Here is a 16,631-nt window from a genome sequence, read left to right as displayed (position 1 = left end):
GGATGCTCAATCAACAAAGCCACCCAGATGCCCCTACCCAAGCAACTTCTGAACATGATAATCTAACTATATAGTCTCAGTAGGATACATGGCAAAACCAAACAAAAAAATCAAAGGATTTGTGAACTTTACAAACTTGCTAGTAGTGATAATACTGTAATAATTTGGAAGCCATTTGATGTGTATTATAGCCTGGGTGGCTCAGTTGGTTAAACAACTGATGCTTGGTTTCAGCAGGTCATGATCTCAGGATCATGAGATCGAGCTCTTGTCAAGCTCTGCACTGGGTGTGGAGCCTGTTTAAGATTCTCTCTCTCCTTCTCCCTCTGCCCCTCCGCCTGCTCTCTTGCTCTCTTTAAAAAAAAAAACAAACAAAAACTGTAATTCTTTAATGTAGCTTCCAAAGCAAATACTTTTCATCCTCTGAGATATATAAAGAACAATCCAAAACAAACATATCAATCTAACCTTCAGGATTACTATCTGGATTATATGTCTGTAGAGTTCCTTGTTGTTTAAAGGTAGTATTTTTCTTTTTCAGTATTTCCAAGCCTTCTAAAGCTGTACTATGTTCAGACAATGACTTTAAAAGGGAAATGTTATTTATTAATCCAGAGAGTTCTGAAGGATTCCTAGGACTATTCCAATGTTGTTTGCTTTCTCCAGCAGGTTCTACTTCAATATGGTCATGGTCTAAACTTCTAATCCTTCCCAAATCTTTGGATTCAGGAATACATGCTTTTGTTTCTTTGGAAATAGGATGCTCTTCTCCCAGAGGGTACAACAAAGAATTGGAAACTTCGGTATTTGATTTACCAAGAGCAACAGGTTCTTCAGAGTGATTCTGATTAACATTTAATTGTTGGATACTGATGTCACTGCTAGAAGTTGACAGTAAAACCTGTTCATCATTTTTGTCTAATTTATTTCCCATTATAAAAGGCTGAAGCCCAGACTGTTTCGAGAATAGGCTGTTTTCAGGAATCTGATTAGTGGCTATGTTTAACTGAGGAATATGTAAATTTGAGCTTATACCTTTAGACTTACTCAGTAGTGAAGTAATATCATAGTTAATTCTGACTTTTTGTATAGATTTATTAGCATCTTCATTGTTATCTACATATACATCATCAGTCCACTCTAAAGATGAATCAAAACTGCTTAATGTGTCATTATACTCTTCTATTTCTTTTCTGTTTCCAGTTTTCCAAGGTCCTGTGTCAAAACCTATACACGCTTTATCACAAAACTGTGACAGCAGAGTCTCTTTAGGAAATGTCTCTGTAGGCTTATCCTCCATAGATGTTAAATGAGACAAATGTTCACTGCCAACTTTCTTACAGCTTATATTTTCACATCTCTTTTGAACAGTTGAACTGCTATCATTAACCAGAGTTTCCTTTACCAAACCGTCTGAATCCTGGGAAATTTTGTTATTTTCTTGTGATTCCTCCTCAGAGTCACTGGTTTCAAAATTGTTCAGATTAAAAGTCACCTCCACAAGTGGCTGTGTTACATTACTCATTGGTTCAGGAATACTATTAAGATTTTCGTTATCAGTATTACTTTTAGAAAGCATATTGGTAAAGTCATCAGAGATCCTAGAATTTTTACTTATAGAAGACTCGATTTGTAGATGTTCAGATTCTGGCAGGGACGACATGGGTTGGTCATACTTTTCTGGGGTTCCACATATATTTATCTTCTGAGCATTTCCTCTAATGAGATTTGATCCTTTTAGACACATCTGGTCATCCTGACTAACAGGTATTTTATTACTTTTTTGAATGTCAGATTCTGATAATAGGCCATCATTCTCTACACTGCTACAGGTAAATGGTAAGCTGTTGCTTTTACAGAATGAAGGAATTTCCAATTTTACTTCCTGATTGCAAGATTGATCATTATCACCTACTGGCTTGTCTTCATTATAGTTTTTACCCTTTTCAGCACATGTTTCAAAAAATTGTATCCTTTTTTGTACCAGGTCTTTCAAATTTAAATTTACATTATCTCCCTGAGTTTTGGGTTTCCTTTCTATATTATTTCCATCTTCAGTAGAAGAATGTACAGGTGAACTCTGTGAGGATAAATACATGGCCCATCTGCTTTTATATCTCATAGTATTTTCTGATTGATGCTGGTAGTGTAAATTGTCTGTGCTCTTCACCTCACCACACTTGTCTTGTTCAATTATGCACTTTGGTTTAGAAGGAATGTTTACACTTTCTTGTAGTTGTATCTGAGGGAAATGTTCTGTAATCCCAGAATCTAGTTCTTTACCCATACTAGTTGATTTGGACTTCAGAAGAGCTAATATCTGTGCTTTGCTTCTGATGTTTTGTGAAACTCCTAAACAGTGAGATGTCAAACCATCTTTTTTTATGGCCTCATTGGGTAGTAAAGAATCTGAATGCTTATTTACAGAATAGACAGGTGAGCAAAAATAATTTTCTTCACATAGCATTTCTGGGTTATTCTTAAAGGATGGAGTAGAGACAACAGAAGAATAATATAAGCCATTTTTCTCTCTGTTCTTGTAAGTGACACTGTTCTCAGGGTCTGTCGGCATATTATTTGTATCTTTCTTGCCAGCAGTAGAAAACAAAGGAGGTGTGTTGTAGAAGGGAGAAAGAAAAATAGGGCCAGGTTTCTTAGCCTCAAGTGATGCAGCTGATTCATCACTTTCTGAAATAACCATTTTCCTTGGCACTTGACGTGGTCCTTGAAAACCCTAAAAATATTAAAACAGTTATTAGCTCTTCCATTATCTAGAAAGAAACTATGAAGTGAATTGGCTAAAAAAAAAAAAAAAAAAAAAAAAAAAAAAAGAAAAAAAAAGAAAAAAGAAAAGGGAGTGTGTTTTGCAAGGTAAAGTAATAAAGATATAAAATTTGTAAAATTAAAATGTAAACACTCATTTCTAATAAGATTTTTCTAATTGGGGTTTACTTCCTGTCTACCTAAACATGCATTATGAAGTACTATTTTAATGATAGAGTACAATAATTTCAAATTCAGTACTTCTTGAAAGAATATAAATATACATTGATTTCTTATTTTCAACAGAGAAACTTACAGTAAACTTCCTTTTTAAACCAGCAGGCTGACATCCAAGGGACCGCCCAGAGGATATAAATTTCCTTGGATTTAACTCTGATGTTTCTTTAACGACATCTGGTTTAATAGCAATGCTTCCAGCAACTTTAACCTCCTCAACTGTGATTAAGTATCGATCACCTTCTAAGTCATCTCCAGGCTTCACCTAAATTTTAAATAAATTTTAAAGAATTAATTTTTGAAAATAAATTTAAAATCATATACATCTAATTATTTGATTATTTGTTCCAGTAGGTCATTAGCACTAGCAAAACACAATATTCAATAAATAATTGTTATAATGTATGAATCAATAACTAAATCTTCATTTATTTTCATGTACCAGTTAACTATCAATAAGCACAAAAAAAGGATAATAATAGAGCAAAAAAATTTTCACTAATTTGCTTATTCAATATTATGTATGTGAGGCCCTTTGTTGTATGCAGGAGGTACAAAGAAAAGACAAATATGCTCTCTCTCAAGGAGCTCACCAAGCAAGACAAATATGCGCTCTCTCAAGGAGCGCACTAAGAATTCATACAACTAAATGCAATTTTTAAAATTAGAGCTGTCAAATACCAATGATACATTTTTATAAATTCATGTCAATTACATGCTCATAATTACCACAAATTAAATATTATTATAAATTACAGTTGCTTAAATCATATTCCAAAAAAGCATTTTCATTACTTTAATAACAAATGTTTTTTTTTTGAAAAATCAAAACAAACTAACAAAACCCCCAAAATATAGTACTCGCCATTGTCTCTGACTGAAGCATAAAAATGATTATCAGGGCATCTGGGTGGCCCAGTCAGTTAAGCGGCTGCCTTTGGCTCAGGTCATGATTCCAGAGTCCTGGGATCCATCCCCAGGCCAGGCTTCCTGCTCAGTGGGGAGCCTGCTTCTCTCTCTCTCTCTCTCTCTCTCTGCCTCTCCCCCCTGCTTGTGCACACATACTCGCTTGCTCTCTAATAAATAAAATTTTTAAAAAATAAATAAGATTATCAACCTAGTGGTGATATACAAAATCTGTGTATTATCACAGATAATGTGCTTAGTCTTTTCTAATGAAATGATTTAAAATGAATAACAACAGTAGTTATATCCAATTAAGCATCTACTGAGCTAGTACTTTTCATAGACCCTCTTGATAAATACAAAAATACCACAACCACTCTTAATGCCACAAAAAATTTTAAAAGATTTAACATCATGGCCAAAATCAACATAACGATAATAAGAATATGCATTTTAACACTTTTAGAATCACCAAACTAGGGTGCCTGGGTGTCTCAGTCGGTTAAGGGTCTCCTGTCAGCTCAGGTCATGATACCAGGGTCCTGGGATCAAGTCCCATATCAGGTTCCCTGTTCTGTCCTGTCCGGTGGGGAAGCCTGCTTCTCCCTCTTCCTTTGCCCCTCCCCCTGCTTGCACTCTCTCTCAAGCGCTCTCTCTCTCTCTCTCTCTGAAATCAATAAATTTTAAAAATCTTTAAAAAAAAGACTTACTAAATTGCACTTTATATAAATTATTTCAAGTTTTTAGACCAACACAATAAAGTCTGTCTTATTGTCTATGTTTTACCGTATCAAATTTAGATACCATGACTTTAACAATATTCACAAAGGAGGTAAAGAGATTTTTTAACTTAAATATAGAGATTTAAGTAACTTAAAAATAGAAACATTAAAATACCTCAAGGCACTTAAGAAATATATTCTCCAAACATTCTCCTTTGTCATCATATAAAACTGCCTATATTAAAACAAAATAAATGTTAAAAAGAAACAATATAATTCTGCTTTTCTTAAACATCTTCAATAGCAAATCAAAACTGTTTATATAAGTAAATCGTATCATGAGAGAAATACCCACTTTGTTCTGGATTAGAAAGTGCGTCTACTTCAAATGTTTCCTAAGCAACTATTCAGTCTGTGCAAAAAAGCAAAAGCATATGTGTAAGAAATTCACGAACTTAATCTCTACCAGGAGGATCCTGGAATGGAACTGGGAAAAAAACAGAATTGGAATGCATTAGAGGGCAAAACAGGAAGAAAGATAAGTAAACAAATTACAGTAATGGTGTGGCATGGAGGATTGGGGAGATGATCAGTGCTTGAAGTAAGTCATCAGCATTGGGATAGGAGACTTGTTTATGAGGTATAAGGAATAAAACTTTAAAAAGGAAAGCTACTAACTGGGAAAAATACTTACAAATCACATATCTGAAAAAGGTTTCAGTAAATATATAAAGAATTCTCTACAAGTTGAATGGAAGGAAAAAAAAGAAGCTAAGGTAATTATAATTTTCTGGGTTTCTCCTTGTGTCTTTAGCCATTTTTTTTTCCTTAAAAGGTTAAAAATAGCAATTCCACTCCACTCAGTATATATAGAGAAATGAAAACCTGTCTCCACAAAAAACTGCACACAAATTCATAGCAACATTACTCATAACAGCCAAAAAGTGGAAACTCAAATGTGTATCAATTGAAGAATGGATAAATATGATATATCCACGCAATAGGCTATTACTGAGCAATAAAAGGAATAAAGTATTGAAGCATGCTTCAACATGAATGAACCTTGAAAGCATGCTATATGAAAGAAGTCATTCAATGAAAGGCCACAATTATATAATCCCATTCATTTCCAGAACAGGCAAATCTATTGAGACAGTAAGTAGACTAGTGATTGCTTAGGGCTGGGAGGTGGGTACTAAGTAGTGACTATTAGTGGGTATTAGAGTTCTTTTGGGGGTGACAAATGTTCTAAAATTAAATTGTAATGATGGTTGCAAAATTCTGTAAATATACTAAGAAACAATGAACTGAATACTTTAAATGGGTTAATTGAAGAGCATGTGAATTATATCTCAATACAGCTGTTTGAAAGATTGGTGTTTACAAAGGCTCTATCTTTTCTCTGCTATTCTTTACATTCTATACTCTATCCTTTCTTTTTTTTTTAAGTAAGCTCCACACCCAGTATGGAGGAGTCCAACACAGGGATGGAGCTCGCCACCCTGGATCAAGACCTGAGCTAGATGAAGAGTCAGACGCTTAACCAACTGAGCCACCCAGGCACCCGTCTATACCCCGTTCTTGAGTAATAACATCCACACAAAGCAGATCATATCATGCTTCTGCTCAAATCCTTCCAGTATCTCCACAGCTCCCAAAGAACAAGAACAAAAGTTCAATGACCAATAAGGCCTAAATAATCCCCTTGATCTCCATTCTTATCCTTGCTCACTCTACTCCTAGTTGTTTGACTAAACGACTAGGAAAACATATTCATTTAGTTTACTGGCCTGTCTCCTCCCTGCTTTTTCCATGAAGTCAGAGATTCATGTGTTTTGTTCCCTTTGCATCTCATAGAACAGTGTGTAACTCGTGCTTACAAAATATCTGTTAAAGAAATAAATGAATGAATCACCTCCAGAAGCTTCAGATATCATCTAAAAGCCATATACTCCCCATCTGTATTAGTAGTCCAGAACTTTGCTGAGTTCCAGGTCTCTAGAGCCAATTGCTTAAATGTGTCCTATGACACTACAAATTCATTATGTTCAAGGGATGCCTGGGTAGCTCGGTGGTTGAGTATCTGCCTTCGGCTCAGGGTGTGATCCTGGAGTTCTGGGATCGAGTCCCAGATCAGGCTCCCTGCATGGAGCCTGCTTCTCCCTCTGCCTATGTATCTACCCTCTCTCTGTGTCTCTCATGAATAAATAAATAAATAAAATCTTTAAAAAAAAATCATTACATTTAAAATGGAACTAAAAGTCAATTTTGGGGGTGTCTGGGTGGTTCATTCAGTTAGGCATCTGACTCTTGATTTCGGCTCAGGTCATGCTCTCAGGGTCATGGGATCTGGTCCCACATTGGGCTCCACACTCAGTGCAAGGTCTGCCTAAGATTTTCTCTCCCTCTGCCCCTCCCCCTGCTTCTGCAAGCACATGCATGCGCATGTGCTCTCTCTCTCTCGCTATATATATATATAAATCTTTTTTAAAAATCACCATTTTTCCCCTAACTTGCTTTTTCTTTTCAAAATATCTTATTCAGTACCATAATCACCATACAAAAGCCTGAAAATCATGGATTCTTCACACCTTCCATATCCAAGAACTTAAGATTCTATAATATTTTCATAATTTCTCTCTAATCATCCTTTCTCTCCATTGTCATTGCTAATGACTACTTGGTCAGATCCCCATCATTTTTGTGTTATTCTTTAGCTTACAGTCTTCTTAAATTCAGTCTTTCATCCTACACAGTTTAATAGTTATGTTAGACATTGCTGCCAGAGTGATCTTTCTAAAACAGAAACATGATTATGTTACTCTCTGGTCATAATTCTTCACTGGCTCCTAAAGCTTATACAAACTCTCTCATGATATGACTCCTGACTACCCCTTTAAGCCATACATTCTACTATTTCCCAATACGAGCCCTTCATTCCAGGTATATTTAATGGCTTCTAGTTCCCCAAATGTTTACGTTTCATGCCTCCATATTGTTATAACTATGACACCAACTTTAGCTCCTTTCCCTCCAACCCATCAATTCTGTTTACAAAACAAAAAACAAATACTCAAAAAATACTCTTTATCTGGAAAGACTCCTCTGAACCAGACTTTGATATCGCTTCTATAGAACCCTAAGCATATCTCTATACATATTATAATCCTTATGTTCTTAGATAAAAGCTCCTTGAAGACAAAAACTATAATATTACCATTTATTGCATTCTTACAATGTGCCACTTTGTTAAGAGGTTTATACATTTTCTCATTTAATCCTCAAGACAACTTAAAGAGACCATAGGCCTTGAGAAGCTAAATAACTTGTCAAGATTATACATCTAATAAGTGAAGAGCCAGGATTCAAACTCAGGTCCATTTGACATTAACTGGTCTTCTACATTGCCTTTGTATGTCTTATTTAAATTGTCCCATTGCCTACCAGCAAAATATGTTTATTAAATGTTGACTCAAATAATGAAGATGATCAACCCTGACAGCAAAGACTTGGACAGGTAAAGGTAATACTAGCAAGAGAATAAGCACTGGCTTGGATTTGAGAAGAAGGGTGTTATTTAGTATACAGTGAGATTACTAACTTTCCTGGATCACAGAAAATCCCTGCGACTAACTTGAATTTATCTTGTTTTCATTAAGACTTATCAATGCAAGGGATAAAATGGACATTCAATAGATACATGCTATAGTTGAAGATAAAGTTGGATTACAACACTAGTGTGACCCAATATTATAATTTTGTACCAGAAGACAGAAAGGATATGCAGAATTTAATCAGAGATTTTTAATATTACAAAATCTGTGAGACTTTGAAGAGTTGGCCCAACCAAATAGGAAAAACGTTTTTTAGAAAATTACATAGAGGGCAGCCAGGTGGCTCAGCGGTTTAGCGCCGCCTTCAGCCCTGGGCCTGATCCTGATCCTGAAGATCCAGGATTAAGCCCCACCTCAGGCTCCCTGCATGGAACCTGCTTCTCCCTCTGTCTGTGTCTCTGCCTCTCTCTCTCTGTCTCTCATGAATAAATAAATAAAATCTTTAAAAAGAAAAAAAAAAGAGAAAGAAAATTACATAGAATATCATCAACAGTGAATGGATTCATTAGTTTAGGACAAATCAAATGATGAAAAAATATGAATGAGGACTCCAATTTACTTGGGACAGTAACATTTTTATTTAAAGTTTGTTTACTTATTTTTATTTAAAGTTTGTTTACTTATTTTTAAAGTAATCTCTCAACCCATCGTGGGGCTCAAACTCATGACCCTGAAATCAAAAGTCACACATTCTTTGGACTGAGCCAGCCAGGTGGCCCCTATGGGAAAGTGCCTTTTAACTCCTGAAACATTTGAAATGGACAGTGATAAGGCAGTAATTCAAACCAAATATAGCAATGTTTTGAATTAAGATCATGAATAGGTTTTTAGCAATTATGCATCCAATGATTTTAAAGCATTCTGTGTTATTTTAATTTTCAAAAAATATTTTTTATTTTAAAGTAGGGGCACCTGGGTGCCTTCGTCGGTTTAAGTGTCCAACTCTTGATTTTGGCTCAGATTATGATCTCAGGGTCATCAGATCAAGCCCCACATCAGACTCTGTGCTGGGTGTGGAGCCTCCCCTTCCCCCTCCACCCCTATCCGCCATCCCTGCTCCCTCTTTCTCAAAAAAAGACTTACTTATAATGCTTCAATTTACATTTTACATGCATCTAACAGATTAGACAAATTACACATTTATGACTCTAAATGTGTACTTAGAAATTAATTTTGGGTGTTACTTTTTAATTGAAAAATGGTAAGTTAATTTTACTATTTATAAACAGGATTAGAAAACTTACAGTATTTTAAGAATAATTATGTTTATGTTTAATTTCTTAGATACACTAGAAGGATTTAATTGGGAGGCTGTTGTTTGTTAGGACAACTATAGTGCTAAAGAAACTCAGGGACAGCTGGCTGGCTTAGTCAATACAGTATGTGAGGCCTGATCTTGGAGTTAGAGTTTAAGCCCGCCTTGGATGTAGAGAGATCACTTTTAAAAAGAGTTGGGGGCGGTGTGGGGCTCCTGGCTAACTTGATAGGAGCATCTGACTCTTGATCTCAGGTTTGTGGGTTCAAGCCTCATGTTGGGTGTGATTACTTAAAAATACTTTAAAAAAAATAAAGAAAAATTTAAAAAATCAAATAAATTTATAAATTTAAAATATTTAAAATTTTTATGTTTGTTGACAGATTATTAAAAGTATCTAACTAGAGCAACTGGGTGGCTCAGTTGTTTGAACACCTGACTCTTCATTTCAGCTTGGGTCATAATCTCAGGGTCATGAGATTGGGCCAGGCATCAGGCTCTGCACTGGGCATGGAACCTGTTTGGAATTCTCTCTCCTTCTCCCTCTGCCCACTCACACTTAAGAGCTCTCTGTCTCTCAAAAGAAAAAATAATAATAAGATAAAATCATTTTTAAAAAAGTATCTAGTGGGGCGCCTAGGTGGCTCAGTCAGTCAAGCATCTCTCTTCAGCTCATGTCATGATCCTAGTGTCCTGGGATCTACCCTAGTAGGGCTCCCTGCTGAGTGGGAAGCCTGCTTTTCCCTCTCCCTCTGCCCTTCCCCAGCTCTGCTCACTCTCTTACTCTGCACTCTATCTCAAATAAATAAAATCTTAAAAAAAAAAAAAAAAAGTATCTAGCTTGTACAACTAAGTTGACTGAACACTAAACGTATTGAAAGTTAAAGTTAATAGGATTTGTAAATTGAACTTGAAGGCTTAAAGCAAAACTAGTTTTTCACTTAATTTTAATTAATTAAATGTTAATTTACAAATAAGTAGGCTCTCTACATTGAAAAGCTTCTCTTATAACTTCACAATGATAGATAAGTGGAGTAAGAACAGAATATAGAGTAAGTCAGAGAAAGACAATTATCACATGAAGAGAGGATCATAGGGGAAGAGAGGGGAAAATAAGACAAAATCAGAAAGGAGACAAACCCTAAAAGGTTTTTTTTTTTTTTTTTTTTTTTTTAGGATTTTATTTATTTGAAAGACAGAGAGAGCACAAGCAGGAGGAGCAGCAGAGAAAGACCGAGAAGCAGACTCCCTGAGCAGGGAGCCCAACACAGAGCTTGATCCCAAGACCCCAAGATCATGACCTGAGCCAAAGGCAAACATTTAACTGACTGAGTCACCCAGATGTCCCAAAACTCTTAACTATAGGAAACAAACTGAGGATTGTTGGAGAGGAGGTTGGTGGAGGGATGGAGTAATGGGTGATGGGCATTAAGGAGGGCATATGATGTAATAAGCACTGGGAGTTATATGTAACTAATGAATCACTGAACTCTACCTCTGAAACTAATAATACACTATATGATAATTGAATTTAAATAAAGTTAAATTAAAAAAAAAAGAATATGGGAGATTTTTAACTGAAGATCAGGACTAAAGAGGAGTTCAATAAAATCTTTTAAAAATAAAAATAAAAGTTGCTAAGAATAAATCTTAAAAGTCCTCAACACAAAAAAGAAAAGAAAAAAATCTTGTTAACAATGTATGCTGACAGATGGTAATTACACTTATTGCGATCATTTTGTGACATATACAAATATCAAATCATTATGCTGTATACCTGAAACTAATATAATGTTTTTTTAAAAAGATTTTTATTTATTTATTCATGAGAAACACAGAGAGAGACAGAGAAAGAGAGAGAGACAGAGACAGAGACACAGGCAGAGGGTGAAGCAGGTTCTATGCAGGGAGCCCGATGTGGGACTTGATCCTGGAACTTCAGGATCACACCCTGGGCCAAAGGCAGGCGCTAAACTGCTGAGCCACCTAGGAATCTCTAATAGAATGTTAAATGTCAATTATACCTCAATAAAAATAAACAGAGCAGATTGCTTTCCCTAATTCGGTGGGCCCATGCAATCAGCAGAAGGACTGAAGAGAACAGAAGCACTGAGTAAGAGAAAATTCCTGCCTGTCTCTGAGCTATGACAGGCGTGCTCTCCTGCCTTTTGACCCAAACTGAAACACTGGCTCTTCCTGAGTCTCCAACTCAGAATTGTTGGGAAGAATAGAGGAGCCAAGAATGTTGCATAAGGTTATGAGTACTGGTAAGAAAAAATTACAATTCAGTATATGGAGACACTTGGAATGAGAAAAGAAACCCATAAAGGAGATAACCATATCTAACAGAGTAAAAGACAACCTAGGTAAATAATTCTCTCAAAACTGATAGGATCATATCATAATCAAAGTAAATGATTCAGAGAAAATGTGAAAATAGAAGAATTCTAAGGCAGCCCGGGTGGCTCAGCCCAGGGTGTGATCCTGGAGACATTGGCAAGTTTCCTAAAATGGTGTGTCAACTCTATATGTATCATTTCACTGAGAGCATTACGGTGTTAGAAATATATTTTAATATAGTTTTTTTTGTATCATTAAATTCTTATTGCCTGCAAAGAAAAAATGTGCCAAAATTACTATAAAGTTTTATAGACAATCTAATTCAAATTTTAAAAATCAAAAAACAAATTAAATAATGTTTACTGAACTTTTAAAATGCACAAATTAATCAGTGTAATGTGGCAACTTCTGTTTTCATATTGTATCAGCTTACGGACATATCCAACATTTTATCCTCTACAGGGTCTTCTTAATATTCGATCAAAGGCAAGAATCTAGCTTTCTTTTTTTTCTTTTTATTCTTTTTTAAGAATCTAGCTTCTGTAGTCAACTGCTTTGTACTTACTTTGTTTCCTAAGTGAGTGATCTTCAGAATTCCATCTTGCCACACTTTTGACTTCTTCATCTTTTGATGAGTATACAGTACCTTATTTTCAAAAGTACAAAAGAAATGGTTTCTATTTATATGTATTAAATATTATACATCCTTATACCCTTCCCCACATATAAAAAATATTTAGATATATTTTATTGAAATAAAAGATACCATAACAATAACAACAAAACATCAGGGCCCCTGGCTGGCTCAGTCGGTAGAGCATACAACTCTTGACTCAGGTTTGTGCATTCAAGCTCCATGTTGGGCATAGAGCTTACATTAAATAAATAAATAACAAAACATCAATTTCAAAAAACAAAACTCGGTAGTAAAAGAAAAAACAGGGTAGAAAGGCCACATAAAATTTAAGGAGAAAACTGAAAACTAAACAAAAAAAATAATTTGGGGCTTCTCAGTCATCAGTGGGAAGGCAAAAATTTGTTGGGTTACACATAGTCATAATCTATACTCAAAATGTAGTCCAGAGACTCCTAGAGATTCCCAAGACTTTTTTCAGGGGTCTTAAGGTCAAAACCATTTTCTTGATGCTATTTGTCTTTTTACTCTCATTTCTTTGGGAGTGCATAGTCATCTCCCAGGGTTATGTAGGTGCAATGTTGCAAGATTCAATTTCAGACTGAATGCAGGGATGGATATAAGAATTTAGCTGTCTTCCATTAAATCAAATGTTATGGAGATTTGCAAAAAAAAGTATAGCAATGCTACTCTTTTCAGTGTGTTTTTTTCTGTTGTTGTTTTGGAAAATATAGCTATTTCCATTTAAAAAGTATTTATGTTCAATATAACAGGCTATTTTTAATGAATTAACAAATATTTTTTATATTTGTTATAATTTCTCATATGAAAGACATCAATAGATATAAGCCCCATAATCAAAATTCTCTGGGGTAGTTAATTTTTTGAATATGGGGATCCCTGGGTGGCTCAGCGTTTTAGCGCCACCTTCAGCCCAGGGCGTGATCCTGGAGACCCGGGGAGTCCCACGTCAGGCTCCCTGTATGGAGCCTGCTTCTCCCTCTGCCTGTGTCTCTGCCTTTCTCTTTCTCTCTATCTCATGAATAAATAAATAAAATCTTTAAAAAAAAATTTTTTAAATAGAGGATTAAAAAAGAAATAAAGGAAAAAGGAAATAGTGAAAACTTGTACAACTCACAATAAATTCCTGGCTTTCCATTATTTCTTCTAAAATTATAAATCAGTCTGGTCCAGAAAATAGTCGTGGTTATTCAATTATTTATATGATCTAAAATGAAAATAGACAAGAAATATTCAACTCTGATGAAAATAATATCAAATTCAACTGTTCCCCATAAACTCTTGACATGAGAAAGGAATAAGAATTCTAAGACTATGTGACTACCAAGGGACACCCAGGTGTAATCAAATTATCTGATACTAAGCACACAATAAAAAAGTGACCCCATCCTGTGGAAAATGAATTTGCCAAGTAAAGAGAAAACTAAGTAAAATATATGAAATAATTAGCATTGTATTTTCCAAGTGCCCTAACATGCATCAGAGAATGATCCCTCTTCCCCCAACAATTAAATTCCTTATGGAAAGAGCTTCAACTTTCCATTTTCTGAAATACTATGGCCACCACAAGAAAGCCCCCCTTGTGTTTTGAATTTTTCCTTTTATGTCTTTAAGTCAAAACATCACAGTATCTAAGGACCTAATACACAAATTTCCTGTGCGAAGAACACTCTTTTCAGTATCATTGCAACAAGTACTCTATTTATCCTACGCTACTGGATAAAACTGTTATTGTGGGCAAATTTGGAAATCTAAATCTACTGTTGGTGAACTGAAGAAGTAAACAGAGATGCCAAAGAAAAAAATTTTTTTCTAAAAAAGTGGTTCCAAAGATAGGATTCCTGGACCAATAGGATCAGGACCACCTGGTAACTAGTTAGAAATTCAAGTTCTTGGGTCCTACACCTGACCTTTTAAATCAGAAAGTCTGAGGTTGGACCCATACTTTGTTTTAATATGCCCTGAAGGTGTTAGTGATACATGCTTTAAATCAGAAAGTCTGAGGTTGGACCCATACTTTGTTTTAATATGCCCTGAAGGTGTTAGTGATACATGCTCAAGTTTGAGAACACAGGGCTAAAAGACCTAGGAGAGATTCAATAAAACTATAATTTACAATTCTGGATTCAATTCCCTTCATACATATAAGATATACCACATACATATTATGTATAAATTACATATATTTATTACTTGCCAGACACCTAGGTTGAGGTACTAAAATGAACAAATACAATTCCTAATCAAGGCATTTTCAGTAAAGCATGCTGATAAACAGTATTTACAATAAAACATGACAGAAATAAGCATAGGAGGAGCACCCAAATGGGTCTATGGCATCAAATAAGGCTTCCCCCTAAGAATGTAATGTCTAAGCTGTAAACTGAAATAATCATAACCAAAAGAAGATGCCAGGAATGTATTTCCAAAAAGAAATCAATGTATAAGGTCCTGTGAAAGACACACCAAGGCATGACCAAGGAATTCAGTTCAATTAAGGGGTCAAGTTAAGACAATGAATAGTGAGAGAGAAGATTGAAAAAATGAGCAATAGGAGTCAGAGGGCCTTCTATGCTATGCCAAGTTGTTTGAACTTTCTATAAAGGGAGTGCAAATGGTAGGGTTTTAAGAATAAGATTACATTAACTTGGGTTTTACAAAGATCGCTCTGGTTGCTGAGATAGGAGGGATAAGGGAAGGTAGTCCTGGTTTATTGCTGCCTGCAGCCTGGGGTGTGATCCTGGAGACCTAGGATCCAGTCCCACGTTGGGCTCCCTGCATGGAGCCTGCTTCTCCCTCTGCCTGCCTCTCGGCCTCTGTGTGCTCTCATGAATAAATAAATGAAGTCTTTAAGAGGCCTAAGTCCTACGTTCAAAGGAGTAAAAAACAAAAAACAAAGGAATTAAAATACCGTTTACCGTTAAATGGTTGAAATGGTATCAGCTAACAACATGACTTTTAAGTGAAAATTAAAAAAAAAAAAAAAATTCTGGGGACGCCTGAGTGGTTCAGTCCTTGAGTAGACGTCTGCCTCCCGCTCAGGGCGTGATCCCGGATCGAGTCCCACGTCGGGCTCCCTGCATGGAGCCTGCTTCTCCCTCTGCCCGTGTCTCTGCCTCTCTCTCTCTCTGTGTCGCTCATGAATAAATAAATAAAATCTTTTTAAAAAATTTTTTTTTCTAAAAATCTTCATCTATCTACGTCAAATGTTGACCCACCTCCAACGGGTAAAAGTTCAACGTGCAAAGTTTTAAAAGCGGTAGGGAAACCTCAGATGTTTGCAATAATTATATAACCACAGATGTGCACATTACCTCCCCAAAGATATTACCCATACGTCCTTATGCTACTTTATACATTCATATATAAAATTCTGTGTTCTCCATAAAATATGAACCATTCTTATTTATTTTTAAGTACGAGGAGATGTTTTTGGTCTTTTTGTTTTGGAACAAGCAAGATCTTTAGAATCCCTAAACAGTTCAGATTTAAAAGTTGCAGAGTCTCAAACCCAGTATCCTGTTAAGTCACTCAGTCCAAACGACCAAGAGAAGCCCACATTTCATTGCCAAGATAGTAATTACCATGATTCTGTGTAACCGAATGGCAATGAGACTTGACCCTCTGTCAGGCCTAAATAAACACCAAGAGCAAAACTCTCTCTGGTCCTTACGCTTATGCCGGAAGTGCAACGCAGAGGCTGGAAAGGCTGTGAACAGGAGGCATCGATTTTACAGAGATTCGGAGCAAGCCGCGGCTGTCACTCCCCACACCTGGTTCAAACAGCACCAGCAACGGTTCGCTTCCGGCGCAATAGATCCTTTCAACACTTTGCCCTAAATTGCGACGCCGCCTCTCGTTCAAATCTCCTTTCCTATCCACCTTCACTCCCAGAGAAGCAAATGACTTCACCTGTCCGTAAAACACTTTCGAATTTCTCCCGCGAAAGGCTGTGACGTCATCAACCCGGGACCGCACGGGATCAGGACCCACTGCTGAGCCCGCCCACAAGTACCGACGTTTGCAAACCGCCAATCAAAACTTCTCGTGGTCTGTGAGCCTCCCCGGCCAGCCTGGTCATCCGACGCCCCGCCCCTTGCGCCAGCTCACGCCCGTGACGCAAGCGACGGACGCACCGT

The 16,631-nt window shown here is 36.2% G+C and overlaps 1 protein-coding gene across 2 annotated transcripts in view; it reads right to left on the bottom strand.

Moving 5' to 3' along the window:
- The window catches only part of ZGRF1 (zinc finger GRF-type containing 1), a 75,982-nt gene extending 59,374 nt beyond the window's left edge, over positions 1 to 16,608 (bottom strand). For both annotated transcript variants that reach the window (XM_072755395.1, XM_072755396.1), the window contains exons 1-6: positions 16,166 to 16,608; positions 13,610 to 13,699; positions 12,403 to 12,483; positions 4,804 to 4,863; positions 3,080 to 3,265; positions 469 to 2,734 (exon numbers count right to left, since the gene is read on the bottom strand). In XM_072755395.1, the coding sequence (XP_072611496.1) occupies positions 469 to 2,734; positions 3,080 to 3,265; positions 4,804 to 4,863; positions 12,403 to 12,483; positions 13,610 to 13,630 (2,614 nt within the window). In that variant the 5' untranslated portion in view covers positions 13,631 to 13,699; positions 16,166 to 16,608. The remainder of the gene's footprint in view (positions 1 to 468; positions 2,735 to 3,079; positions 3,266 to 4,803; positions 4,864 to 12,402; positions 12,484 to 13,609; positions 13,700 to 16,165) is intronic.
- Between the last annotated feature and the right edge of the window lie 23 nt (positions 16,609 to 16,631).

The sequence above is a fragment of the Vulpes vulpes genome, chromosome 4 (assembly GCF_048418805.1).
Source record: "Vulpes vulpes isolate BD-2025 chromosome 4, VulVul3, whole genome shotgun sequence".
Classification (NCBI taxonomy): domain Eukaryota; kingdom Metazoa; phylum Chordata; class Mammalia; order Carnivora; family Canidae; genus Vulpes; species Vulpes vulpes.
Note: the sequence above shows the minus strand (reverse complement) of the source record. Positions and strands in the feature narration are given on the sequence as shown.